Source organism: Equus przewalskii, chromosome 18 (genome assembly GCF_037783145.1).
Source record: "Equus przewalskii isolate Varuska chromosome 18, EquPr2, whole genome shotgun sequence".
Lineage (NCBI taxonomy): Eukaryota > Metazoa > Chordata > Mammalia > Perissodactyla > Equidae > Equus > Equus przewalskii.
In genome coordinates this window covers 4,371,865-4,399,713 of record NC_091848.1, presented here as the reverse complement: position 1 = coordinate 4,399,713, position 27,849 = coordinate 4,371,865, and the positions used below count along the sequence as shown (strand labels likewise).

The 27,849-nt window shown below is 42.9% G+C and overlaps 1 protein-coding gene and 1 pseudogene across 1 annotated transcript; one reads left to right on the top strand and one right to left on the bottom strand.

Annotated features, from left to right (window-relative positions):
- On the top strand, window positions 1-15,038 carry MFSD1 (major facilitator superfamily domain containing 1). The gene is made up of 10 exons (XM_070583021.1): window positions 1-3,254; window positions 5,221-5,319; window positions 5,775-5,886; window positions 7,028-7,084; window positions 7,418-7,574; window positions 8,827-8,924; window positions 10,221-10,333; window positions 11,823-11,870; window positions 13,046-13,103; window positions 14,311-15,038. Exons 1-10 carry the CDS (start codon window positions 3,167-3,169, stop codon window positions 14,312-14,314), a joined length of 834 nt encoding a protein of 277 aa, XP_070439122.1. The 5' UTR covers window positions 1-3,166; the 3' UTR covers window positions 14,315-15,038.
- Window positions 15,039-26,153: 11,115 nt separating this feature from the next.
- LOC139077068 (uncharacterized) lies at window positions 26,154-27,542 on the bottom strand (annotated as a pseudogene).
- Between the last annotated feature and the right edge of the window lie 307 nt (window positions 27,543-27,849).

The window sequence follows — 27,849 nt, the reverse complement described above, 5'->3', positions numbered from 1 at the left end:
CTTTCCAAGACTAAGAAATGGCATGAAGATGCTTTTAACATATTTTAGGGAAGAAGAAATCCAGTACAAGAAGTTTTTAACGTAATATTTTATTGTTCGAAATATTTAACACCTATGTATGTTGAATAGATTACATTCCTATATTTTTGTACCTGTGGGTTCTTTTTAATTTTTCGCTGTTATAAATGGCACTGTTGTGTAACACTCTATAAAACTTGTCTGCGTCTCTGCTTGTTTCCTGAGGGCTAGCTTGCTAGGCATGGAATTATTTTTGAGTCAGAGGGTTTATGAGGGTTTCTTAGGACTGTTGACACATATTTCCACATTATCCTCTCAGAGACATTCAAATCCCCATCCATGGGATATGAGAGAATCCTTTTTATTATAGCTTTGACAGTGCAGGCTATTATTACTTTAAAAAAAGTCATTTTATCAATTTGATAGGAAACACCTAAATATTATTTTAACTTGTAATTCTTTGATAACTAGTGTGGTTTCCCATATTTTCTAAGTTTTATCCACAATTTCTAAATGTTATTCCCATATTATCTAAATAATATTCTGAGTACTTCATTAATGCATCTTGTGCAAGTCAAGATATGCCTGGCAATTTGTTGATCTTGTTGTCTAGTAACTCCTTAGAGAAGGAGCTAGGATCAGTTGAGCAAGACTCATTCTCAGTGACATCATCGTGGCTACTAGAGATCTTCAGGTTCTTTTCTCTGTGACCACAAATCAGTTGTTGTCCATTCAGCTGTGTCCTGAGGCGCCCTCAGTTTTTAGAAAGGAATCTCGAGCTTCTCGGAGGCGGGTGGGGCTGTTGGAGTGGTGGGGAGACCTGAGGAGGCGGTGGGGTGAGCCGAGCCCGGGCAGCCAGGGTGGCTCTGCTTACTCTGCCTTGTGTGTTTAGGGTCCTTGTGAGATGCGGGGACCAGAGGATCCCATCACAGAGCTGCGGGGTAGACGCAGTCATGTTTCTGCACTTCTCCTGTCCCTGCGCGTCCTCAGGACGGTCACAGAGGCTCTGGCGTTCCTTCTCTGTGACTGTTCTCTTTGCCTGAGCTGTCAGTTTGTTGGAGTTTAGATGCGTGAACTGTGTTCATAACACCTTCAGGTCGTGTACTTCTCATTTTTCTTATTATTCAAGTCTTAGTTGGGGCTTGAAAGTTCAGCACCCTTTGATTTTCCTTTGTAATTTGTTACTTTAAATTAATTATTTTGACAAATATTTACTGCATACTTGCTAAGCCAGGTCATGTTAGGCATTTTAGAATTAAAGGATTATTTAAGGTGACATCCCTGCCTTTGAGGAGCTTGTGTTTTTGATGACATTGGGGAAGGTTTCCTGGAGGACTCTGTTTACCTTCTTGCTCATCTGAGTAGTGCCTCTGGCTAAGTGTGTTGTAGGAAATAGGCGTGTGAAATTAGCTGCTGTGTTTGCTGTGAGAAGACTGTTGAGGATTGTTCCATCCTCAGTCTTGAGAGTCTGGCCCGTCAGCAGCATTGGGCACGGTTGACATTCCCCCTCCTGGCTTTCTCCTCTTGGGTCCAGGACACTGCAGTCCCAGGGTTCTCCTCTTGCCTTTCTGTCTGCTCCTCCTCTCCCTCTTTTGCTGGTTCCATCTCAGTCTTCTCACCCTTTAGATGTGGGAGTGCCCCAAAGCTTGGTTCTTGGATGTCTTCTCTTCCACACTCACTTTCGTGGTGATCTTATCTACCTTTGAGGTTTTAAATAGCATGTTTTTGCTCCTGAATGTGTGTCACTTGTCCAGATCTTCCCCTGAATCCCACACCCATACATGCAGCTTCCTACTTGACGTCTCTCCTTGGATGCCTAGTAGGTGGATCACACCTGACATGACAGCACCTAGCTCTCGATATCTACCTGCCATCCGCCACCCAGCACAGGCGCTGGTTTGCTCATGCTCAGTTATAGGCAACCCTTTTCTTCCAGTTACTCAGACGAAAACTTTGGTGTCATCCTGAAATGTTCCTCTTCTTTTTTCCTCCCATACTCCACGTATTTTCTCTTGGCAAATCTAACTGTTAGCTTTACCATCAGAATATATCCATATTCCGACCACTTCCCACCATGCCCACTGCTAACCACGCTAGTCTGAGAGCCCTCGTCTCTGTTGCGGATTCTTGCAGTAGAGCCTAACCCATAGCGTTGCTTCTGCCTTCCTCCCCACTTGTAGCCCGTTTTGAATATAGCAGCCAGAGCGAGTCTGTTAAAACATACGGGATCATGCTGCTCCTCGGCTCAAAACCTCAGTGTCTTCCCATCTCACACAGAATAAAAACCAAAGTCCTTGTTATTACCTATAGCTCACCTCCCCACTATTTCCTCCCTGGGACCTCATCTCAACCCCTCCCCTCTTCATTTGTGCTCTTCCAGCCTCTGCCCTCCTTGCCGTTCCTCTTGGGGCCTGTGCACTGGCGGTTTCTTTTGCCAGGATGCTTTTCCCCCAGGTCTCACAGCTAACTTCCTTCAGGTTTTACTCGAAAGTCATGTTCTCATTGATGCCTCCACCCATTTATATTCTCCTTCCCTGTTTTATTTTTTCCTTACTTTTTAAAGCACTTACTGTGATTAATATACTACATATTTTACCTCTTCCATCTCCCGAAAATATAAGCTCTATGAGAGCTGGAAGTTCTTCTGTTTTATTCTTTATCACATCCCCAATACCTAGAACAGTGACTGGCATGGAATCAGGCCTCAGTAAGTGCTAAATGAGTGAAGATATTATCCGCTATACCTTTTACTGTCTTACAGACATTCAGAGTATGACTTTTTTTTTCAGTTGTCAATACTAGGAAAAGCTGTGCATTTTCTGAGCTAAGGTTTATTTTTGTCGTAGTACCCTGTGAGTTTTGTAACTCAGCATATTTCATTTTTGCTTTGGTTACTGGGAAGTTATTAGTGTACTGTGCTATTTTGAATTCTAGCATTTTCTATAAATTGGTATTTTTTTGTGTAGTAATCTTATCTGCGGCTTTTGTTTTTTCCCTTGTGTTTTTAAGAAAATTTATCTCTTGTTTAATCTGGATCCTACTTGTACCTATTTCTTCAAGCCATCTCATATCCTTTTTTCAAACGAGGCAGAGATATAAATGAAAATTTTGTTGATTTTCCCTTCTTTTTCAGGGCAGTACCGTGAACATGAACCTTATGGGATGGCTGTACTCTCAAGTTGAAGCTTTGCTGGGTTCTGCTGGTCCCACAACCCTTGGGGTCACACTTATAATCGGTTAGTGAATCTTGATGTCTCACGTTTTCTCTTCTGAATGCATGTCATGGGAAGTATTGTGGCAGTGGAAGGAACGCTGGAATTGGGGTTAGACCACTTCAGTTAGAGTTTGGCCTGCACAGTTCACTAGTTCTTTGACCTAATTAGAAATAGTGAATCATTCACCACCCCCCCCCTTTGTTTTTGGTGAGGAAGATTGGCACTGAGCTAACCTGTTGCCCATCTTCCTCTTTTTGCTGGAAGAAGATTGTCCCTGAGCTAACATCTGTGCCAGTCTTCCTCTATTTTGTCTGTGGGACAGTGCCACAGCATGGCTTAATGAGCGGTGTGTAAATCCATGCCCAGAATCTGAACTCGTGAACCTGGGCTGCTGTAGCGAAGCATGCAAACTTAACCACTATGCCACTAGGCTGGTCCAACCCCATTTGTACTTTTATTTCCACTTCTTACATTGGAGGATCTTTTCCCACCTCATCTACCTCAGTGTTGTCATGGTGAGCAGAGGGGAGAGGTGTGTGAAAACTCTGACGACAGTCCGGGAACTTAGGCCCGTGAGGTGTTCCTTGGTGGTCTGTGGCAGAAGGAAGATTGCTTCCTTCTGATGACATTCGGTTAGGACGCCTGTAGAGCTTAGATGTTACGGGATCAAGGGTGATGTGATAAGGCAAGAAACCTGCTGGAGCCTGGGCTCTGGTCCTGGCTCTAACTGGTTCCGTCATTTGGACAAGGAAGTTTAACTTCCGTGCCTCATTTTTCTTTTCTGTAAAATACAGGTGTTTGACCAAATCTCTCTAGGTCCCTTCTGGCCCCAGGTTCTCTCAGCGGAGGCTCTGCTGTGCCAGTTGCTGGGTGTGAGGCCCTCTGGGTTCACCACCTGTGCCTTTTCTCTGAGCAGCAGGCTGTCTGGCGAGCCCTGTGGTGTACAGGTGGTTGCTTGCAGAGGCCTGTGGGGTGTCAGGGAATGTCTGGTGCCCTCTCGCCTTCCTTAGAATTCCTTGGGACAGCCTGGTCAAAGAGGGCAGTGGAGAGGCAGTGTCACACTGGCACGCTCCTGTCATGTTCTTTGCCTTATTTAAAACCTCTTCCTTCCTCTGAAAGGCTCTTCTGGATTCCTTCTAGTTCCCTCTACCATGGAGAATTTGAGAGTTTTAAAGAATTTTAGAGCCAGAAAAGCCCTATGTTGTCATCAAGTCAAAGCCTCTTATTTACAGACGGGGAGGCTGCAGCCCAGAGAGGGGTCTCTCTCCATACCACTCAGCTTGTGAGTGCCCGAAGCGGAACCTGTGTCTACTGACTCTCACTTCAGCACTTTTTCAAGTGGACTCACATAGTATGTCAGCCAATTAGGGATTCATTTATTTTACTAAGCTTCTTTTTAAAATTCTTTGTAAGTGTAAACTTTATTCCCTTTTTCTCCTGCTTTACTTTACTATGAGATCAGCATTCGTGAGTCATGCTGAATGCTCAGGGAAAGAGAGCCTGAGCGAGCCGTGCTGCAGGGAGGCGGGCCCCTTGGGCTGCCAGGGGCTGGGAGCAGGGGTTGCAGACTGTGGGAAAGAATGAGAAGGAGGCTCAGGTATCCCAGCACCGGACTTTGCCTTTGGAATTTGTTTCCTGACATCCATCAATAATTGGTGTGCAGACTGAGTTCAGAAATTACGACTGATTTGCTAGCTGGTTATCAGCTTTCCTGAGTCTATATTCTGCATTGCAGACTAGACTGGTGTGTTCTGGTCTTTCCCTCTCTCCAGCCGCCTGGTAGGTAACGCTGCAGTAAGGCGACTGCTGGCGGCCAGTTGAGTGGCCAGTTGAGTGCTGGCCGTATGCAGCTCCTCCCTGTCAGTCCTGTCTGTCACTGAGCTTTCACGGGCATCCGAATGCAGGTCTTCTCTGTCAGCGCAGTGTGCACCTTTTCAGGAACCTTCAGTCTAGTTCTCTTTAAAAAATCTCTCTGTTTTTGTTATAGGGGGTATAACGTGTATCCTTTCCCTAATCTGTGCCTTGGTCCTTGCTTACTTGGATCAGAGAGCAGAAAGAATCCTTCATAAAGAACAAGGAAAAACAGGTAAGTATAAATGCAAGAAAAGTGGGGCTTTGGGGAATTATGTTGTTTTTGAGATAATTTACAATGAGATAAGTTCCTAGTGCAGTGTTATAAACGTAGTGAGGCTTAGTACATGTCTTGTGTCTTTTATTTCCAAATCTGTTTCCACTTGTCTAAGTTTTTGGTTACATTTTCTTTCTCCTTAAGTGTTTTTGGCATAATTTACATTCTTGATTGTACTTTGTATATTTGCAAAATGATGAGTGTTCCTGAAAGGGAGCAGGAAGTAGGTATCAGTCTTAGGTTTTGCTTTTTCTAATGTCTTTTTAAGTTATCCCGCAAACTATTTCCAATAATTTACTGAGAATAGTATTTTTTAAAACTGAATGCAAATGTTAATCACATGATAAAAGAAAAATCTTCTTGACATAGATGTGGACGGTCACGCCCACACCCGCCTCCCTTCCTTCTCCCAGGTGAAGTTATTAAGTTAACTGATGTGAAGGACTTCTCCTTACCCCTGTGGCTCATATTTATCATCTGCGTCTCCTATTACGTTGCCGTGTTCCCTTTCATTGGGCTTGGGAAGTGAGTATTCTCTAGCATTCCATCTTTGTTGGTTAAATTATAATCACAGCTCAATCACAGAAATGTAATTGTTTTTAGCTGTAAATCTTTCTTCTCTGGTTATAATTTATATTTACACAGGAATTGTTTTACATCTGGGACACAGCTGATTTTCTTAGCTTAAGGTTTACTATTGGTTTTTTTTTTGGAAGAGCAGCCCTGAGCTAACTACTGCCAGTCCTCCTCTTTTTTGATAAGGAACCCTGGCCCTGAGCTAACATCCGTGCCCATCTTCCTCTCTTTATATGTGGGACGCCTACCACAGTGTGCCATGCCAAGTGGTGCCATGTCTGCACCTGGGATCCAAACCGGAGAACCCCGGGCTGCCGAAGCAGAACGTGCGAACTTAACCACTATGCCACTGGGCTGTCCCCTAGTATTGGTTTAATACTTTTATTATTCTTTTGAAGAGATCCCTAATAACAGTTTTGATTTATAATGTAGATTTATTTTAATACTTGATTTTGGATGTGTATTCTTCTTCACTTCCCCTTTATTCCCTGGTTAGGAGTCCTCTGATTGAGAATGGAGATGTCGTGTTGTCTCACGGTGACTGGGCACACTTGCATTTGCTAGGACTGTGGTTCCTCCAGACTCAAATTCAGGGTTCAATGCAAATTCTTCTTTGCTTTATCTTCTCCCTCTCTCTGCTTTTTCATTGGCATCTGCTTAAGCAGAGCAGTGTGTGAGTGTGTTTGTGAGGATGCGTCTTGTAATTATAAGCTTTAAATTCAGGCTGTTGTTTTAAATAATTTGAAACAAGCCCCCTATCTGTTATTTAGCGAGGAACCTATTCAGTGCTGCTTTTAAGGGAAAGAAGCAGTCGCAATTTCTGGTAGTAATATATTTGGTTTTCTGAAAAATTTGTACTGTTTGCTATATATGTAAAAGGGAGAAAAACTAGGCATCAGTATATTTTATTTAGTTGAAGTTTTTATGTAAACACTAAACCTTTAGCTGATTGCTTGAAGGTGAATATCAAATAAGGTAGGAAAACAGTATCAAGAAGGCCTAGTTATTTTTATTCAGCTTTATTTTGCCTTTATTTTTTAAAAACAGCAGTTCTCTCTAAAGTGTTTATTTCTCTCTCTCTTTATTTTAGAGTTTTCTTTATAGAGAAGTTTGGATTTTCATCTGAGGCAGCAAGTGCGATTAACAGGTATTTCATTAATTCTCTAAGTGCTTATTGTGTCCATAGCCTGGATCTTTAATTATAGCCAGTTTGAGACAAAAAAGACTTATGTGATGTAACATCCACTGTGAGGCCAAGACTCTGGTGGGACTTGAATCCTGAGTGGCCATCTGTGCATTAATGGAAAACTGAAGAAGTCTTGCACCGCTCTTCATATTTCTGTTTACTGATGACCGTTTTAGGCTAATGTTAAATTAATGAGCTAGGGTTTGCTTTGCCTGATGGTTTTAGGGACTTTGTGCATTTTTTTTTTTTAGCTGTGACATGTTTTATTAAATATCTTGTGTGTTCTCTGGACAGTGTTGTCTATGTCATATCAGCTCCCATGTCCCCAGTATTTGGGCTCCTGGTGGATAAAACAGGAAGGAACATTGTTTGGGTCCTGTGTGCAGTGGCAGCCACTCTTGCTTCCCACATGATGCTGGCCTTGACGCTGTGGAACCCTTGGATTGCTATGGTAATGTCTCCATGAGCACCTGGGGGCTTGGGGCTTCAGCCAGGACTCTGCGTGCATGTCCGGAGGCACAGTCAGCTCCTCCGATGGAGTGCTTATGACAGTGCAGAGAACGATAACTTGATTTCAGTTTCTGCAAAACATTTTCAGAGTATCAGTATTAATATTCACGCATAAGGTGCTTGTCTTTTCATTTGTCTTATTTAACAGAGTGATCTTAATGCTGACATAGAATTTGAAATAAAGTAGTCTTACAAAAGCCAAATGCTTGTTAGTTTAATTTTTGTTTTTTGTATTTCATTAAAAGAAATAATTCCATCATAGGTGACCAAAAAAAGCTGTCGGCCCAATATCCATGGTTTTGAATTCTTTTGTCTTTGACTCTTAGTAGGTCAGAAGTGATAGTGAATTCATCAAGTTTGTGTTATTGTTCTTCAGAATGTCATTTCTAAGACCACAGGCTGAAATGCTGCGTTTCTTCCCTGTATATTTATTTGTGCACTTGGTGAGAATTCTGGAGGACAGATTCCTAGAAGCGGAAACGCTGTAGCGGAGGCTTTGCACATGTAACATCTTGATAGATACTGTGAACGACAACTCCAGTAACTGTCCACCTATTTAAACTTTGCCAGTAACATATGAATGTGTCTGTTTTTAGTGTCCTTGCCTGTGCTGGACATTGGCATTATTTTAATCTTTGCCAATCTGACAGGTGTAAACGATCTTATTTTAACTTAAATCATAAGGTTTCTTTTTTAATTGAAGAAAAAGTCAGCATTAGGTGATGTTTAACAACCGGTGGTGGTTGTTGGTTCTCTGCCCTGCTCTCCATTTGGGTGTTGATGACCCAGAGGTAAGATAATGGACTGTTGGTGTGATGTTGTCTTGATGGCTTAATTTGTAATTCCTAATAAATACTGGATAATTAGCTTGCCTGAAACATTGGTAATAACTTTTGGCAAATTAGTTTTATTTTCTTGCTTGGTCATTGACTGCACCTTGGGCCCAGCTAGTTATATATATATATGCATATAATATAAAATGGTTAAAACAGTGTGTGTGTATTTTGTCACTAGAGACATATTGTTAGGGCCAGGACTTTTTTCTGTTAAATTTGAGTTTTAGCCTAATTGCAATAATATTTGCATGAGTATTTGTATATTAGTTATTATGTTACTCTTGCTCATCTGCATCAAAGGAAATTTACTTTTGGTTCATATAAGACTTTTAGCTTTTTCCATGTTGCTTTCTGTAGTGTCTGCTGGGAATCTCTTATTCATTACTTGCCTGTGCGTTGTGGCCAATGGTGGCATTTGTAGTTCCTGAACATCAGCTGGGAACTGCATATGGCTTGTAAGTATTTGCACCATGGGTCATGTGATGTCTTTCTGCTGTATCGATTTAACTATCATATGGAACTCCAGGTCTCCTGAATCTGCTCATCTTCAGGCTTCTGGGATAGCTCTGACCCTGAAAATACAGTAGTCTCCCCTTGTCTCTGGTTTTGCTTGCCGCAGTTTTGGTTACTCACGGTCAGCTGCGATCTGAAAATATTAAATGGAAAATTGCAGAAATAAACACATCATAAATTCTAAAGTGCACCCTGTTCTGAGTAGCATGATGAAATCTGGTGCTATCCCGCTCTGTCCTGTCTGGGACGTGCATCATCCCTTTGTCCAATGTGTCCATGCTGTATGCGCCACCCCCTTTAGTCACTTAGTAGCCGTCTCAGTTATCAGGCTGACTGCTGAGATGTTGCGGTGCCTGTGTTCAAGTAGTTCTTTATTTTACTTAATAATGGCCGCAAAGCCAACTTTATTATTGGTTACTGTTGTTAATCTCTTACTGTGCCTAAGTTATAAATTAAACTTTGTCATAGGGGCCGGGCCCCATGGCCGGGTGGTTAAAGTTCCATTCACTCCGCTTCGGTGGCCTGGGGTTTGTGGGTTCAGATCCCGGGTGTGGACCTACTCCACTCATCAGCCATGCTGTGGAGGCATCCCACATAAACAGTAGAGGAAGACTGGTTAGCTCAGGATGAATCTTCCTGACAAACAAAACAAAACTTTATCATAGGTATGTATGTATGTATAAGAAAAAACAGTGTATATAGGGTTTGCTACTATCTCTGGTTTTAGGCATCCACTGGGGGTCTTGGAACATAGCCCTCACAGTTAAGGGGGACTAGTGTAACTGGAAAAGTCAGTTAATCTATTAATGGTATTATTGCGGCAACAAATATTCCAAGCCTCCAGCAAGAGGTCTGGAGTTAAGCTAACCCGTAAGAGGCGATTGCTAACATTACCACCCCACTGCCTGTTTGTCTGAGGGCTTCTCAGTGAGGAGGGGCGCTCCGGTCTTTGGCCCAAAAGGGCAGGAACAGGAAACCATGTGTCTGGTTGGTATTCACATAGCCCTTCCCCGCATTCAGCAGGAAGGTGTTGAGTTCATACTGCACTCAGTCAGGCGAGCTCCCTGGCCTCTGAGCATCAAGTCGAGTAGTGTGAACTGATCAGGCCATCCCTGGTTGCAGACCTCTCTCAGCACTGAGTGTGTGTAGTTCCTAGATAACTGATGTTTGTAGTGAGTTGTTACTCTGTGTGTAAAGACTTTTGAATTGAAATGTGTTTTTGTATTTCTTAATTGTAGCATGCAGTCCATTCAGAATCTTGGGTTGGCCATCATTTCCATCATTGCTGGCATGATATTGGATACTCGGGGTTATTTGTTTCTAGAAGTTTTCTTCATCGCCTGTGTTTCTTGTAAGTGTGCCATGCGGCAACATTTAGTTTTTTTTAGTACACAGCAGCATGTTCTCGTTTATACTTTTAGGTTTTTGTTGTTATTGTTCTCTTTACACCTCTTTTAAACCTAGTCCCTAGGATGTAGCTCTCAGACTTGCCTAATTCTTAGCCTGTGCCTCAGTTTCCCAGCTGGTGACGTTCTAGTTCTTTGAAGATTCGCAGGCATTTTTCAGGAGATTGCTATCCCTAAAGGCAGTAACGGAATCTGCTTCATATTGTTTTAAATATTTATAGTTTTTAAGAAACATTTCCCCCTTGAAAATGGAACCATTAGAAGGGTCCTGAGTGTGTCTCTGGTGTGAATGTGTGCAGTTGGTGTGATTTACATGTGAGTGCTCATGGTTTATTCACTAGATAGTTTTAAATTGCTTCATTCTTTGTCCCATTATTTAATTTTACCTGTAATGATTCATTGGTTAAAAATAGGAAGCATTAGGAAACTGTTGAAAACTATAAAAATAAATCAGTATTTTTTCATTGATAGTCTTTACCATACACATAAATTGTGTTCATCTGAAAAAAATTCTCATATGACATATCAAGATGTCTTTTATACTTTGATAACGTGTTTAAAATGACAAACCCCAGGGATGATTTTATCAGACTTCATTTCATTTATAGGAGATACCACATTTGAAGTATAGATAGTCTGTATTTGCAGATAATTGCTTATGAATAATGTGAACGCATTTTATTATCTCATAATTTTAGAAGTAAGCCCATCAGATTTTAAAAATAGATTATTTGTTTTTGAAAACTGGGTCATATAAGAATTCAAAATACTGGGTCATGAAAGTGTTTTGTCTATTTTTGATGGTGCAACATGTGGTTTGATTCAGTCCTGAGTTCCATATATATTTGGTTCTCAAACACTGTGTCATTTAAAAATGTTTTTGTTGCCATATTAATTTAGATTGTGTGCCTCACTTGTTAAGGTAAAAAGCCAAGCACCGGACTTGGTGACGTCTTCAGTGGCTCTGGGCATCTAATCACCATGTTCTAATGTTTGGTTAATTTGTAAAATAGACGTCGTGTTTTCAGACCTAAAACCCACAAAGGATTACTTCTGTTTGGCTCTCTGTAAAAAGATCAACAGTCTAGGGGCTAGGAGGAGTTTTTGGGAGGTGGTGGGAAGGGCCTGTGCTTACAAGGGGAGAGGGGAGAGAGGGGTAGGGCTGACCTTGAGATGGGGCGGCCCTTCTCCTGTGGGGGTCTCTGCTTCTCTGTTTCTGGCCCTGCCATCCCGGGGCTCAGGTAGCCCATTGAGAAAATGGTGTGTAACTTATTTTTAGTGCTTTTTGGAAAAGAATGTGAATGGTGTTTTTATTTGTAAATGTAAGTTAATAAAGATTTGATTTTGTGTAAGGTTTACTTTGTAACTGTGCTTACGTAGGAATCATGAGGAAGAACTAAATGTTCTTTAAGGCCCTGTTTTTTTCACTTCCAGTGTCACTTTTGTCTGTGGTCTTGCTCTATGTGGTGAATCGTGCCCAAGGTGAGTAGAGTGACCGGGGTCGTGTTGTGGGCTCCCTGATTGTCTGCATGCCTCTTTAGAAGCCAGTGCTTCAGTTCATGTAGGAATGACACTGTTCGTAGTGATGGAAACACAGTTCATTTTGTAACATAGAATTTTGTATTCTGGACCTACACATTTATTAAAATTATTGTCATGTTCTTTCTGGCCAGGTCATTTTAAATTTTGTAATATAAAATTTTAGATGTTCTTTTCATATTAGCATAAAGAAGCGTGGCATTTTTTAAATAACTTAAAGCCCTTCATGTGTTATTGTCTTATATTTAAAAAAATAAGTAAACAAATTTATAGCTGTTTTCATTTCAAGGTTGAAAGTGGTTAATATAGAATGAGAAATTACAGATTTTTTTTTTGCTAATACATGCTACATGCATTTTTGGTTTTTGCTTTGTTCTTTATAAGATTTTGATGTTACGCTTAGTAATTTTTCTAACTGGTTTGCCCCCAAAGTTGTCATGTACTTAGAAGGATGTGTACACATGCTGTTTAAATAATTTCAGGTCATTTCCTTTAATTTCTCTTAATTTTCGGTATTATTGGATATTAACACTATGTTTCAGTTAACGAAACCTAAGGCAGTATGTAAGTACAAACTAAAAAGAAAAAAGCTAAAATTAAGGAGTCATTATTTGTAATATATAAGGATTCTTTTTTTTTAAAATTGTGTTTATTTAATTAGTACCCTACTCTTTTTTTTTAAAGATTGGCACCTGAGCTAACAACTGTTGCCAATCTTCTTTTTCTTTTTCCTGCCTTTTTTACTTTCTCCCCAAATCCCCCCAGTACATAGTTGTATATTCTAGTTGTAGGTCCCCTAGTTGTGGCGTGTGGGACGCCACCTCAACATGGCCTAATGAGCAGTGCCATGTCTGCGCCCAGGATCCGAACCCTGGGCCGCTGAAGCGGAGCGCACGAACTTAACCACTCAGCCACAGGCCGGCCCCTATAAGGATTCTTAAAAAACACGTTATTTGGTTGGAATGGTTCCAGGAGATAAACGTTTTTTTTCATCTTCCATAGCCTTTTCTGATACTTGAAGGTATATCAGTGCAAATGTGTGTGTGTGTGTGCATGCATGTTTAAATTTTCCTTACAATAGTTATATTGAAAAGATTGTATGCTTATTTGTATTTTAGGTGGGAACCTAAATTATTCTGCAAGACAAAGGGAAGAAATAAAACTTTCCCATACTGAGTAAGTATTGAAAGAGAGAAAAGTTTCTTTATTTTGAAATTTTAAACATTAGCATTTTGTTTCATGATATTGGGTGTGAACTTTTAAGAAATTAGTCTTTTTCTTGAGTTTTGAGAGCTAACAGTTATCTTTGGAACTACTATAATTCTTGTTTGTATGGGAAAATTTAAAAAGGTGGATTATCAAGTGTTAAATTGAAGGGTGAAAAAAAAAGAATTGGGTTTTAAATTGCCCTCTGAGAGAGGAAGAAAGGTCTTTGTCTTAAGTCCTTGTGCTGAGCTCACCCTTCTGTTCTCTCTCATATTTCCTTTTTCTTAACTTTCGTACTGACATGCTATTCTGTGTTCTCTGACTCATTTGGAACAGATTAAAGTGGATAACGTGGGGTTTAAGATTAATATTTTTCCACGAGTGTATGCTAAAATAGAATAGTGATTCTATTTTCTGCTATTTCTAATTTTTCTAGATGTTGAATTTTTTGTGATTTTAAAAATTCGTTTGTAAATATACACCATGTGACTGAATTTTGAATAGGTTAAAATCTGGTAGAGCAAGGCTGTGTTTTTGGGGGTGGTTCTTGGCCATCTCAGATTCCTTTTTAACATAGTAATTCTTCTAGAAGTACACCTTAAGAGAATAATCAGAAGTGTTCCGAGTTTTAAGTATCTTTATGACAGTCTTATTTATTATGTCAAAAAATTGGAAACAAGATAAATGTCCCAAAGAAAGGAAATGGTTAAATATATTATAACACATCCATATAGTATGTTGTTAAAATCGTGTTTTAGAAGAATTTTTAAAGTCAGAGATACTGAACGTGCCGTAGTTAAAGTTAACAAAAGATATAAATGCAAATATAATATCCTAATTTTGTTCAAGATAAGTACGCAGGCAGGTGTATTTCTTAAACCCGTTGCTTGTATATAATAGAAAAAAATACTGCAAGAAAAATCCTCAGATATTAACACTTCCTTTAAATGGTAAGGTTACAAGAATTTTCTTCTTTGCTTTTCTTTGTTTTCCAATTTTCTGCATTGATCCTGTGTTACTTTTATGATCAAGAAGAGGTAGTTAAAAGATTATCCAGGAAAGTGTTTAACTTTTAATATTTGGCACTACATGTTTTATAATGCTTATATGATTTTCATTTTGTAAACCAGATGGGGCTTTGTGTTGTTTTGATAATTTATTGCATTATGTTTTGCAGATGAGACGTTTAAATGACTGTGTCGTGAGAATGGGCTGCACACATCATTGATTTAAAAACCTCCATTTTAAAATTTTATTTAGAGTTTAGTCATTAAGAAAAATAATGGTCTGGAAAGTTGTTACATTTATATTTCAAAGGCGTCTATTTCAGAGCGTATGCCTGTGTCTTTTGCATTGTGTATTGCTGAAGAATTCTACTTTGGAGGAGACTAGTCAACAGTGGAGTTGAGAAAATTGCTCTGAAACGTGCAGGTAGACTTCAGGAAGGACAGTAAATAAAGACAGGAGAACATGGGATCTTGAATTGAGATAGTTTTCACAAAGTATATCTTAGGCAGATGGTCTTTCCTTTTTCTTAAAGCAAAAAAACAAAAACCCTTTGAGAGGATAGAAGGGATGTTTTGTACAGAATGAACAGTGGCATTTTAATAGGCATTCCCTTTTGTAGTAGGGAATATTTGAAAGATATTTTTACGAAGGCTCTTCATTTTCACAATTAGCAGATGGTGGTGTGCTCCTCTTAGTTCCGAGAGGTTGCTGGGCAGGGACCCTTGTGAGCCACTTTCTCTCTCTGGTTTTGAGGACCCTAATCACTTAGGGATGTAATTTTGTGGTACAAACTTTTTGTATGGTTTTTTTCTTATAGTCTAATTAATTACAAAAACTTGTCCTGTAACTTAGGATGATTGCATATCTTCATGGATAAATAAAAACACTGCAAAAGGAGTTCTTGTCTTCTACCTTTTGATTTTTAAAAAATATTAAAACACTGATTTTAACTCTTGTTTATGTTGAAGATTATCTCTATACGAAAAATCTAAGTTGGAATAAAGAAAATTTGCCTAAAGTCATTGAAAGGTTATGGGAATAGCTTTTTCTCCAGAGTAAGACCTTAAGTAACATTTATGTTTTTCACATTAAATAAAATATGGATATGAAATTTCTCTGACAAACTTGAACACTTTTTCTTTCCCTCCCCAAAGCCCCAGCACATAGTTGTATATTCTAGTTGTAGGTCCTCCTGGTTCTTCTGTGTGAGCCGCCACCACAGCATGGCTGCTGACAGGTGAGTGGTGTGGTTCTGTGACTGGGAACTGAGCCCAGGCTGCTGCAGCAGAGCGTGCTGCACTTTAACCTTGAACTAGGCCATCAGGGCTGGCTCTAAACACGTTTTAATTGACTCAGTCTTAGCATATCATATGTTAAAGTCAAGAAGTTCTCACTGTCTGTCGCTCTCTGTGGACACGCAGATGTTTTAGACAGCAGCTGTTCAACTCACGTATTTAGCTGATTTTGTTGTTTAAAGTGCATGGCATAACAGTGTATGCTTAAAAGTCCTGGGACAGATTAAAAGTGCATTCCTTATTCCGGGTAAGTTTATTTACATGGGTTTTCTGATTTACAGTTTGTGTGTCATTATTCAGTCATTAGTTCTTGAGGCTTTGACGGCCCTGGGACTCTTCTAGCCTGTGGCTAATGTGTTTTGGCCTTGGCAGTTGGCGAGAGTGCTGGAGTCAGCCGCTGCTGGAGGGCCCATGTGGTCTGACCCTGCCCCACTCTTCCTGCCACCTCTGTGCCCCAGCCTCAGTGAGCTGCTTATGTTTTTTCGAATGGGTCATGTTCCTTCCCTTCTCTGGGGCTTTGTCCACACTGCTGTCTTTGGTTAGAATATTTTATCCATGATTCTCTAAGACCTGGTTTCACCTGATTTACAACAGAAAACCTTAGCCCCAGCTCAGAACCGTTCTTCCTATGGAGATTATTCCAGACCCTTCAGCTTCTTCCTAAATTCCTGTGATCTTTAAAAAAAAACTGTCCTTTTCCTTCTCAGCTTACCTCAGCTTGTAATGGGGAATTTGTGATGGTGTGGGTGTGGGTATCTCTCTCTTCCTTTAGATTGTAAGCTCCGTGAGGGCAGGGACTGTGTTAGTTAATAACAGTTGTGTCAACAGTGCCTAGTACAAAGTAGGCACAAAATAAATGTTTTTTTTTAATTTTTTTTTTTAAATATTTTATTTTTTCCTTTTTCTCCCCAAAGCCCCCCAGTACATAGTTGTATATTCTTCATTGTGGGTCCTTCTAGTTGTGGTATGTGGGATGCTGCCTCAGCGTGGCTTGATGAGCAGTGCCATGTCCGCAACCAGGATTCGAACCAACGAAACACTGGGCCGCCTGCAGCGGAGCGCACGAACCCAACCACTCAGCCACGGGGCCAGCCCCCAAAATAAATATTTTTTGAAGGATGCATAAATAAAAAGAATAAATTGGAATAATGTTTTTGGAGGATAAATTGACAATATGAATAAAAATACCTAAAAGGGGAATAGTGATGGGCTGCATGCCTTTTAGCTTAGCAATTCCATTTCTAATAATTCATCCTAAGGAAACCGTCAGACAGATGTGCACATGTAGATATTTTAAGAAAATATCTTTCTTGCAAGTTTGTTTATAATAGCCTAAAATAGGAAACTACCAATGTTTATAAGAGTAGGAGATTTACGTATGTGGTATCATATGCTTAAAGTGAAATATCAAGCAGTCGTGAAATGGTTTCGTTAGAGAACATGTCGATGTGGCATGGTGGTGGCATTATTTTGTGGAAGATTCAGAGTGCTACTAATTTTGTAAAAAACGCTAACACCTGAAGGATATGTACATGTTTCTGGGTGATGGCTTTCTTTTGGCTTATTTGTATTTTCTAACTTTTCAGCAATAAATATTGCATAATAAAAGTTTAAAAAATCCCACAAAGAATGTAATTCAACACAAGTTTGAGTAATACTGTTTGAAGAAAGAAGTAGATAGTGTTCAGAAAGGAGGAAGGTAACAGGTAGTGTTTTCCAAAGAACTGGGGATGTGGGTGGAAGTTAAAAAGGGCCCTGAGTTAGAAGTAGAATTTGCATTGACAGAAAGAAAACTGCATGTGAAGGGAATCATAGGGGACAAAACAGAATAGAGAATGGTGTAAAGGCTGGGTGAAATATGGTGCTTATTGTTTGGTCCCGTGGTAGCAAGGAACAGCTTCGAGTTGTCTGTGAGCTGTCCCTGATTTCTGAATGCCTTGCTTTGTACGCTTGGCCTTCTTCCATTGGAGTGTTCTTGGAGTGCCCACAGGGGGTCTGGGTGTAGGCCCTGGGCAGAGATTTACTGCCTAGACTTTGATGGGGAAAACTGTGATATTTTGTAGGAAATGCTGAAGAATCTGGCATCACGCAGCCAGGCTAGACAGCGCCAAACTTCTTACAGACTTAGTACCACTTACTCCCCTAAAGTGTTAGTGTATGTGGTCACTTACTCAAGCGCCCGAGTCCTCTCCTTGGTGGATCCTCATTAGTCCCATGTCCTGGTAGCTGCCCTGCCTAACTTTACTCCCTAAACTGATTTTTCCCCTGTAGCTTTGATGGCAAATCAATTGTGTAATGAAAATCAGTGGACCCACGAGGCATTCCATTTGGGATAAACACGTACTTTGTAGAAGTTTGTCTTTCTTTCTTTCTTTTTTTTTTAAATGCATTTTATTTATTTATTTTTTTTAAGACTTTATTTTTCCTTTTTCTCCCCAAAGCCCCCCGGTACATAGTTGTATATTCTTCGTTGTGGGTCCTTCTAGTTGTGGCATGTGGGATGCTGCCTCAGCATGGTTTGATGATCAGTGCTATGTCCGCGCCCAGGATTTGAGCCAACGAAACACTGGGCTGCCTGCAGCGGAGCGCGCAAACTTAACCACTCGGTCACGGGGCCAGCCCCAGGAGTTTGTCTTTCTGAAGAGGTTCACCTTCTGTGCTTGTCTCCTAAGTTTTACTAGATAGTAGCTTTCTGTGCTTCCATTTCCTGGTTGAGAGAGTACAAGATCACTAGAGTTCCTTCTAAGCACTCACGTTCTTTATTTATGAAACATGCAGACATGGCTGAGAACCACATGTTAGATGTGTATTCAGTGATGGATGACCTAAAACATTGTCTGCAGAAATCTGTTTGGCCATTCCTTGCATTTAGTCGATCGGTTGGGTGAGACAGGCCCTCCTAGGATTGCATTTGGATTCCTCTGGGCACTCTGGCAAGTAAATGAAGCATGCTCGGGAATTTCTAGGGTGCGGTGGGTTCACACACAGCCGCAAGTGTGGGCTGGTACGCTTTCAAGCTTCTTCCAAGTCTTATCCCACTCCTCTCCCCCACCTCACCCCCCTCCAAATACTGAGGCTTGTTCGGTTTTCCAGGGAAAATCTGATTATTGCGGAGTTCTGTGTTTTACTACATTCACGTAGTTTTTAACCTTTCAAAGCAGACCCTGTCTGCTCTGGGGAAGAGGTAAATAAAAGTTGCAGGAGAAGAGGTACATCTGTCTCCCTCGCCCACCCCGTCACCCCAGTAGAGCCCAGATTTCACAGGGTACCATGGGCAAGAGGTGGGTAAGCAGTTAATGGAGTGAGGTGGGAGGAGGATGAGAGAGGAGAGAGGCTGAGTTTGAGCTGTCAGCAACAGGGATGGTGAAGTTGGAATGGGAGAAGTGGCTGGAGGGAGAACGGCCTTGTAATAGCAGCAAGAAGCCTGGGCCGGACACGGAGGTGGTGGGGAGGTGGGCCTGGAGATGGGTCATCTCGGGTTTCAGAGTCATTGCTTATGAAGTGGAGTGAGAGTGTCAGAGGAGAAATAAGTGTCCTCTGGGTTCTGGTGGGGTCCATGGGGGTGTAGAGTCCAGGCTTGGTGGATGGTGGCGACAGTCCTAAGAGGACAGTCATATTTAACAGACATTTAAGAATGTTTCCCGTGACTTTAATTGTATTTTACAGTTTTGTGAATTTCGGTAGCTACAGATACGTGTTCCAGCTCCCACAACCAGGATACAGAACAAATAGTTCCTTAACGAACATTTCAGAGGGAAAATATTGTAATATTTTAAGATGACATATGTGCTCCCTTCATTTAAGAGTTATGTTAGAAAGTTGGTGTATTTTCTAACACTTGAATTTTCAAAACGTTTTTCTAGACTGATGACTCAGTACATAAAGTTTTCATCTTCACGTTGCTTTAATGTATTTCATAGACTGCAATATTTTACCTTTTAACATCTGAAATTGGGATGTAGCTTATCTTTGACAGCATCTTACAATTCAAAGAAATACAGTATTGGGGAAAACCAAGTGTGTTGCTCTAATGATGTGATGAGGTTTGATGATGTAGGACATACACAGACCTCTGTGTCATTTGTTTCTGGCATCATTGGGCCTAAGGCTTGTTACTAGAAGTGGTGATTCAGAGTGTGGAAAATGTGACCCTTCCTTGAGGGTCTCAGGCAGAGGATCAGTGATTTGGTGGCTGTGATACAGTGTGATGAGCACTGTCAGAGTAATGGCTGGTGGGGTTCAGAGAACCCAGAATGCTAAGATTCCCAGAGGAGGTGGTCTGTGAGCTGCATCGTAAAGGTGAGTAGGGCGATTGACCTAAGCAGAGAAGGAGTGGGGGGTCGTGGGGGCACAGGAGGCCCCTGAGCTTGTTCTGAGAGAGCCTGCTGTTGGTGAGAATGGAGAGAGGGGGCCTGTGGAGAGGTCAGGTGGAAAGCTCATTGGGAGGCGGATTGCTGGGGGCCTTTTATTCAGTGTTCAGTATTTTGATCTTAATCCTGAAGGCAAATGGCAGCCTTTGGAAGATTTTTATGCTGGGAATTATTGAGATAGGATTTACCTTTCTAGAAAAATGACCCTAGAAGCAGAAGGAAGGAATGAATTGGACATTGAGGAGGACAAATCTGGAATCAGGAGAATGGTTAATACATTGGAGCAGTGAAGCCCAGGAGAGATGAGGGGAATTTGAACTAAGGCAGTGGCAGTGCAGATGGAAAGGAGACGACACATTCTAGTGATGCTTGGGAGGTTGAAATGACAATGTGATTGTGACACTGTGAAGTGCGGGGAGATGCTGGAATTAAGGGTGACCCTGATTCCTGGCTTGGATTGGATGATGGTGCCATTTGGGAGGAAAATGGTTTCAGTTTTGGCTTTGAGGAGGTTGCAGTGCTGAAGGGACTGTTACATGGGTAGAGCATGGCTTTGAAATGCAAGAGTGGATTTCCCTGGAGAGAGGTCTGGGAGCCATCGGTGGCATCGGCGAGTCAGTGAGATTCCCTGGGAAGAGTGTGGGAATGAGAGGAGAAGAGTGCCAAGGACAGAGTCCTGGGTACACCCACCCATACTTGCAGGGCAGAGCAGGAAGAGATGTGAAGAGAAGCAGGAGAGGATGCATACCATGGAAGTGTAAGGCGGCATGGGCAACAGTGGCAAATGCCATGAAGGTTCAAACAGGATGAGGCCTGACAGTGTTCATTTACTTTGTAACTGGCAAGTCATTGGTGCATTGTTGAGAGCAATTTTGGTGGAATGGGATGGTGCGATGGGCAGCAGCCAGCTTGTAATGATTTGGAGTACAAATTCAGGGTAGAAATTGCAATAGAAAGTGTAGCCTACCCTTGCATGAAACTAGGCTGTCAGAGAGAACTTAAGGAGTCTTTGGTGGCTGTTCTTTGTTGGGTTAATGCTTTATCAGGGTCTCATCGTTAATGTGTTTTTCTACTTGTGGAGTGGAACATTCTCAGACTCTGTAATTTAATTTTCTTGAAGTGGTAGTTTTTGCTTTTTGTTCATGATTTAACCACTATAAAAATGCCCAGCTACAGCTTGCTGCAAGAATGTAAGCTCTGCTTTTATCGTGGAATTCTTTTTGAGGCCGTTACCTTTGAAGTGTTTAGATTCATTTAAAAAAACTCTCAACAAAAGGTTGAGAAATCGAAATACTAAAGAGATTTGGCTTGTATACAAGAAAGTAAAAGATAATGACAACACATAACTTTATAAGCTTAGCTTATGCTTAATTGCAAATGGCTCTGAAGAATTTCCCCTCTTTATTGTCTTTGAAGCATGGGGTGAGACGTGAGAATGCTTCCAGGTATCGTGTGTCCTGGAATTGCTTTGAATTGGAGTTGGTGAGTGTGAGAACAATGAATCTCAAACAGCTTGTGATGTAGTTTTATAGGCGTGTGTTCATAACTTGGATTTAGGCAGTAATTCCAGGAAGGCTACACAAGAGAGTCATGTGCTGGATGTGCATTTATTCCACAAAGATTTAGTGAGTACCGTACGTTCAGGCCTCTGCTAGATCCTGTGGGAGGGGAGATAAGCAGGTTTAAATAGTGCCGCTCATCCTTGGTAGAAGGGGAGTTGTGCCTTAAGAGGTGTGGATAATGGGTGAGAGAGGAGTGGGGGCCTTCTGATGTGGGACCTGGGAGGCTTCTTGGAAGAGGTGGCATTTGAGCTCTTTGCTGAGAGACGACTGTTCTCTTTGACTAGTCTGCTTGATGTGGCAGCCTCGACTCTTCTGTTCCCTGAAACTCTCCATCTGATTTTCTGGCGCTCTGTCATGCAGCACCGCTTCCTGTCCCTGTGTTCTCTGGCGGGATTTTTTGTTTCCGGTGTCTCCTAGGTCCTCTATCTTTCTCTTCCCTCTTCCTCAGAGATGTTTATGTCTGCAGCTTTGAGTTTTGCCTGCACAGAGCTTGAGCCTCTGCTGTCTGAACGTCTGTCCTTTGTTTCCAGCCTGGCTCACCAGCAGCTCCCACTGAACTTGTCTGGATCTCTCTCCCCCACAGTCGCAGCCTCCCTCCCTCCTTTTTCTTTCCCTGACTGGTGAGTGCCTGCTCTCTGCTAGGTGCTAGTTGATCGTTCTTTAGATTCCTCAGGCTTGGAGTCTCAGTCGTTTCTGTTGTCTCTCCCTTACCACTCCTGTGTAAACAACCATTTTATTTCTCTGTATTCTTTCCGATGTGTTTTGCAATCTTTTGAGTTCTGCTCCTGCCCGTTATCTGTGTGCTGGGATCCCTGCAGTGGCCTTCTGGTGTCGATCGCCTTCCTGCTCCTCGTCACTCTTGGCATCACCACGACTTAGTGAGTGTCTGCCACGTTTGGAATGTTGCCAGGATTCCATGTTTTATAGATCGAAAAAGGGAATCGTGGGGAGGCTAGAACAGACCTGAAGTAGTAAAGGAGCCCATCACCAACTCCACGTGTGAGCCCACTGGGTGAGTCAGCAGTGCAGAGTGGGATGGGAGGCAGCTGGAGGAAGTAGGCCCCTGGTTTGGGAAGATGAGCACTTAGGCTGTGGAGAAGGTTTTGGGGGAGGGTGTTGAGTGGAAGATGGGGGCCCCGTGGTAAATATGTGAGGGGTGGAAGTCCACATGGCCCGACAGGAGACCTCTGAGTTGGGAAGTTTAGCTGGGGCTGGACTTTTATTATATAAAAGTGAGGCTACGGGGAGGGAACTGACAAAATTGGGGAGGGTGTGATGTATAAAAAATGCTGTTTTAAAGAAAATCTGGAGGTGGTGTGTAGGCTGCTTTGAAGGAAAGGAAGGCCAATTAGGAGAGCTCAGAAGTCTGCTGTGACATTTTGTTTCTTTTCTCTAATTCATTCAAAGTGTGGGGGCTGCCTTATTAATTTGTAAGTTGCAGCTTTGATCATATCCTTCTGCTCAAATGCCTTTGGGGGCTCCCCTTGCCTTGAGGAGTGGTTCTTTTGCTGGCTTTGGGGAGGCCTTTGTAATCACACTTCAGCTTCACCTCCTGCCTTTCAGGAATCAACCATTGGTTCTCAGGTTTTCCGGTTTCTCTACTGCTTGGGCGGTTCCACTGAGTGAAATTTCACCCAGCCTTCAGGAGACACTTAGTGCCTTTCTTGGCCGTTTCAGCTGAAAGTGCTCCCACCTCCCCCTCCAAAACTTCCTTGGTGTTTACTGCCTGTATTGTTTGTTTTTGATGAATCACAAAAAATCAACACCTGACGTGATTTTCTGTGTTGCTGCTGAAATTGTTAATTATTGCTCATCTGTTTCTGTTTTGTTTCTCTGGTAGTCTGTAACCTCCTTAAGGGCTGGCACTGTGCTGACACTTTTGTAGGTGGCTTCAGCCCTTACGTTTGCATCCAGTACTGCCCCAGTCATGGTCTTTTGACTGTGTCAGTATTTGCTGAGCTTTGATTTGGTTTAAGCTACCCGAACAGCCGGGTAGATCGTGCCGGATGCTCGGGGCCCAGGGAGATGACACATCCAAGGATCCCAGCTTTCATCCAGGTGGCGGGCATTCAGTGGGTAGATTCAGGAGGAACTTGTTTCTTCTAGTCTCCTGTCCCCCCTGTAAGTGAGTTTTTGGTAACCACAGCAGAGGCAGGAGTATCCTTTGGTAATGTTGGGCAGTGGGTCTCCATGTCCCCTTACAGTGGATTGAGCTTGATTCTGTGTGTTGAGATAACTGTCCCTGAAAACCAGGGTACAGTGTCAACTAAGTTAAACTTTGTGATCTCAGGTGTCCAGAAATAAGTTAAAAATGGATGCTTACTTTGCTGTTAAGCAGGTCAAAAGTCTCCATAGACGCAAAATTAGCATTACATGGGTCAGAGTAATAATTGTAAGCACAGGGTAGCAGAGACTAAAGGCTGGAAAACTTTGGCCAGGGGTGTAAAGCACTTGCTTTTTAGGTAAAGGCGATGCGTCCTGAGGGTTCTAGAGAGGTTTTCTTCCCACCTTCAGGGTTGACAGGGTGGTAGGCATTAGAGGTAATGGCTGAGGGAGATGTGGATGGCTGTGAGTTTTTTGGGGGAGCCTAATGCACAAATTGTCTAGTAATGTTAAACTTTATTAATTTTTAAGGGGTGATAATTGGGACTGTAGGTTGGCTGAATCTTCTCTGTGGGTTATGTAAAGAAAAGGATAAAAATTAATAATATAAGCAAGAGGGGGCCAGCCCCGTGGCCCAGTGGTTAAGTTCGCCCGCTCCGCTTTGGTGGCCCAGGGTTTTGCCGGTTCGGATCCTGGGCGCAGACATGGCACCGCTCATCAGGCCATGCTGGGGCGGCATCCCACATGCCACAACTAGAAGAACCTACGCCTAGAATATACACCTGTATACTGGGGGGTTTTGGGGAGAAGAAGAAGAAAAATAATATAAGCAAGAGAGCTGAGATAATGTTCAAAAGAGCCAACAGTTTTGTGTTTTTTTTTAGATTGCTACCTGAGCTAGCATCTGTTGCCAATCTTCCTTTTTTTCCTTCTTCTCCCCAAAGCCACCTAGTACATAGTTGTATATTCTAGCTGTAGGTCCTTCCGGTTCTGCTCTGTGGGACGCCACCTCAGCATGGCCTGATGAGTGGTGCTGGGTCTGCGCCCAGAATCCGAACCAGCAAAACGCTGGGCCACCAAAGCAGAGCGCAGGAACTTAACCACTGGGCCATGGGGCCGGCCCCAAAAGAGCCAACAGTTTTAAGCTCCCTCAGCTGCTGTAGAAGCACGCACTTATGTGGAAACAGCTGACCTGCTAATTAGAAAACATCCTTGCCTATTCATTAAACTAATTATCCTAAGGAATTCTGCAAGGCAACACTTGGTCGGGTTCTAATTATTGTGTCCCCTTGAAAGCAATAAACTGCACTTTTAGAATAGAATTTTATAATTTAGAAATATGCATGGTTTACTCAGACGTTTCTTTTAATTACAGTGCGGCAGCAATGAGTGGTTATACTTGGCTTTTTATGAAGGTGGCTTATCCACCTTTTTATAGGGAGATATAATGAATTATTAAATAATGTATGTTTAGATCGGAGAATGCCTTGGAGAAAATTATTGTTTAGATATGAGAGGTTTTTTTTTTAAGGTTATCTTTTTGGATTACTTTGGATCTTAAGTAATTTTTTTCTATAATGAATGTCATATTCTGATTTGAGATAGTGGTAAAACTTTCTGTCATAAACTGAGATGTCATGTTCAAATAAAAATCATTGTTCATGCAGCCGCTTTACTCTCTATTTCCCACTGTATCCAGCAGAGCTTTGCCTAACCTTAACCAGAACCCTGGCTAAGAAGTGCAGTAAAAGAGCTTGTACCAGATACCCAGGGGTCTGCAGATGATGGCAATTATGGAAACATGCAAACTGACTTAAAAGTTGCTGGTGCTGTCAAGAACTCGGCTGGCTCTTGACGAGCCTTTGGATGGGACCCTATGCGTCAGTCTTAGGAGCATGTGCTTCAGAGGCCAGTGCCTGGATTCACAGCTTCCATCCAACACTGTGGTCTGGGCCTTCTCCCCTGAGTGACCTTGGACAAGTTACAACTCTGTGCTTCAGTTACCCTGTCTGTAAGTAGGGGTAACAATAGCTCCTGCCTCCAAGGGCTCTTGTGGGGATTAAATGAGTTACCCCACAAGTGCTGTTTCCTGGTAAGGGCTTCATAACACTCATCCATCTGTTCATTTCTTCATTCATTCACTTATTCATTCAGCCCCTATGTCTTGTGCATTCTCTATGTGCTTGCCCTGCTCTGGAGGCTGGTGTCAGGGTATAGCAGTCAGACGAGGTCCCTGTTGTATTGGAGCCTATATTCTAGGGGAAAGAGACAGATCGTAAACAAGTGAACTGATTAACAGGTCCAGGTACTAGTAAGTGTTACAAAGACAATAGAGAATGGAGAGTGACTGGGTCATGAGGAGAGAGGTCAGTGTTAGCTAGGGTTGGCAGGAATGGTTTCTGAGGAGGTGACGTTTCAGCTGAGACTTGAATGACGAGATTAATATCAGCTCTCATTAAAATAAGAAAGTTTTCCTTTGTGTTGATGGCTTTCTCCATATTATTTTAAAATCTCTTAACATCAGTATAAAATCCATTCCAGCAGGACACCGCTAGGAGATCTTGAGCCTCTTTCCCACTAGTACATGACTGTGTTCACACAAGTCATTGTCAATATCTTGGAGCTTGTTTTCCCCAAACCACTTCTTGTTGGTACTCAGATCTTGCCGCCCCTGGACCTCTCTCACTTGGCTCCAGCTGGGCGCTCGCTCACCTTGTTATGCCTCAGTTCCTGGAAGAGCCTGACTCTGTTGTTGCCACCTGACAGAAAGTATAGGACTGGGTTGAGGCTGCTGGTCTTGCTCACCAGAGGTGTCCATATCTGCTGGGCCAAGCTGGCCACCAGCAAGAGCTGGCAGTCCTGTGAAGGCCGGAAGCAGCGTGAAGAAGAAGCAGCGTGTGACATGGAAGGGCACAAAGCAGAGGGTGAAGAGGCCGCACACCAGCAGGATGGTCAGGATGGGTTTGGCCTGGGCCATGGTGCCTGTTCTCATGAGGGTCTCCTCTAGCTTGGTCAGACTCCTGACCATCAGCAAGTAGCACACCAAGATCACCAAAGAGGGAAAGACAAAGCCAGACAATGTCAGAGCCATATTGTAGGCAAAAACTGACCACGATTCTCTGGGCGGGTCATGCAGTCTGTGTGGAAGAGGATCTGTGTGGGCAGCGTCTGGAGAGCCACCAGGGCCCAGGTGGCGGCAGTGCCCAGCTAGGCATGCTGGCAAGTCGGTAGGGCAGTGAACATGGGGACGCGTGGGGAAGCGGTGCGCGGAGAGGCAGGTGAGCAGCAGGAGGCCGCTGTAGAGGTTGGTGTAGAGCAGGAAGCACACCAGCCTGCAGAGCAGCTCCCTGAAGTGCCCCCGGCACTCGGGCTAGGTGGTGAGGAAGGGCAGTGTGAGCACCTAAGGCAGGTTGGCCCCCGTCGTCAGGTCCACCAGATGGATGAGGGCGCGGCTGCACGGCTTCGCTTGGCACCAGGTGAGCCACAGGCCAGTGCCCTTCAGGGGCGGCTTCAGCGCGAAGCTGAGGCTCTGGGTCAGGGAGAGGTGGGTTTGCTTGTGGTTCTCCGAGAACCTGCAGTGTTCCCGTAGGATGTTAGTATCCAGCTTCTCTGTCTCCTGGGGGGTTCCCTCCGTGCGCACAGCTCTGCCATGGCTTCTGCTTCCCTTGGGAGGAGACAAAATGGGCAGTATAGCACCAGGCCCACAGCTGGGTGCTGGCCTCTGCCGTGGCGTTTGACTCTGTGCTCCCAAAGTGTGGTCAAGAGTCCTTGTGTGAGAGCGACCAGCTCCAGGAAAACAAGGGGCAAAGCCGTCTTCAGAAACAGGGCTTCTAGACATACAGGTCCAAAGGCCGTGCCCTCTGCTCCAGGCTGGGATGTGATGGGAGGCTCAAGGACACATGGTGGCAGGAAGGCGCTTCTGTCATTTAAACAGGGCACACAACCTTCTCTGGCTAGAATCCTCTGCATAGGGTCAGGAAATCTCCAAGGGGAGATGCCCCAGCCCGAGAAGCTGGTGCATTCACAGGGGTCCTTATTGCCCATACTCTGGTCCTCACCCCACAATGCCATGGTGGACTAGAAATTCATCCTTGTGGGTTAGGGAGGACTAGGAAAAAACTGGTTTTGCTGACAGGCTGGGGTACTTTGATTTGTGTCTTTCAGAATTTATTAACTGCATATTTGAATACTGAAGCTGATTTGCTTATTAACCACCTCAGCCTCCCAAACATCCAAGAAAACAATCTGAGCCATGAAGCCAGGTGCAGTTTCTTCCTTATTTTCATCCCCGCCCACAAAGCAGATCGAGTAGGCAGGCCCACGTCGCTGAGGGAGCTGTGTGTGGAGCCTGCATTGGGAAGTCAGTGGGTCACCCAGC

Excerpts from the sequence above, each read along its gene's own strand:
- MFSD1 (XM_070583021.1), top strand. The coding sequence starts at position 3,167 with ATGAACCTTATGGGATGGCTGTACTCTCAAGTTGAAGCTTTGCTGGGT. Across the intron at positions 3,255-5,220 it reads TGGGGTCACACTTATAATCG|GGGGTATAACGTGTATCCTT; the intron begins GTTAGTGAATCT and ends TTTTTGTTATAG. Across the intron at positions 8,925-10,220 it reads CTGGGAACTGCATATGGCTT|CATGCAGTCCATTCAGAATC; the intron begins GTAAGTATTTGC and ends TCTTAATTGTAG.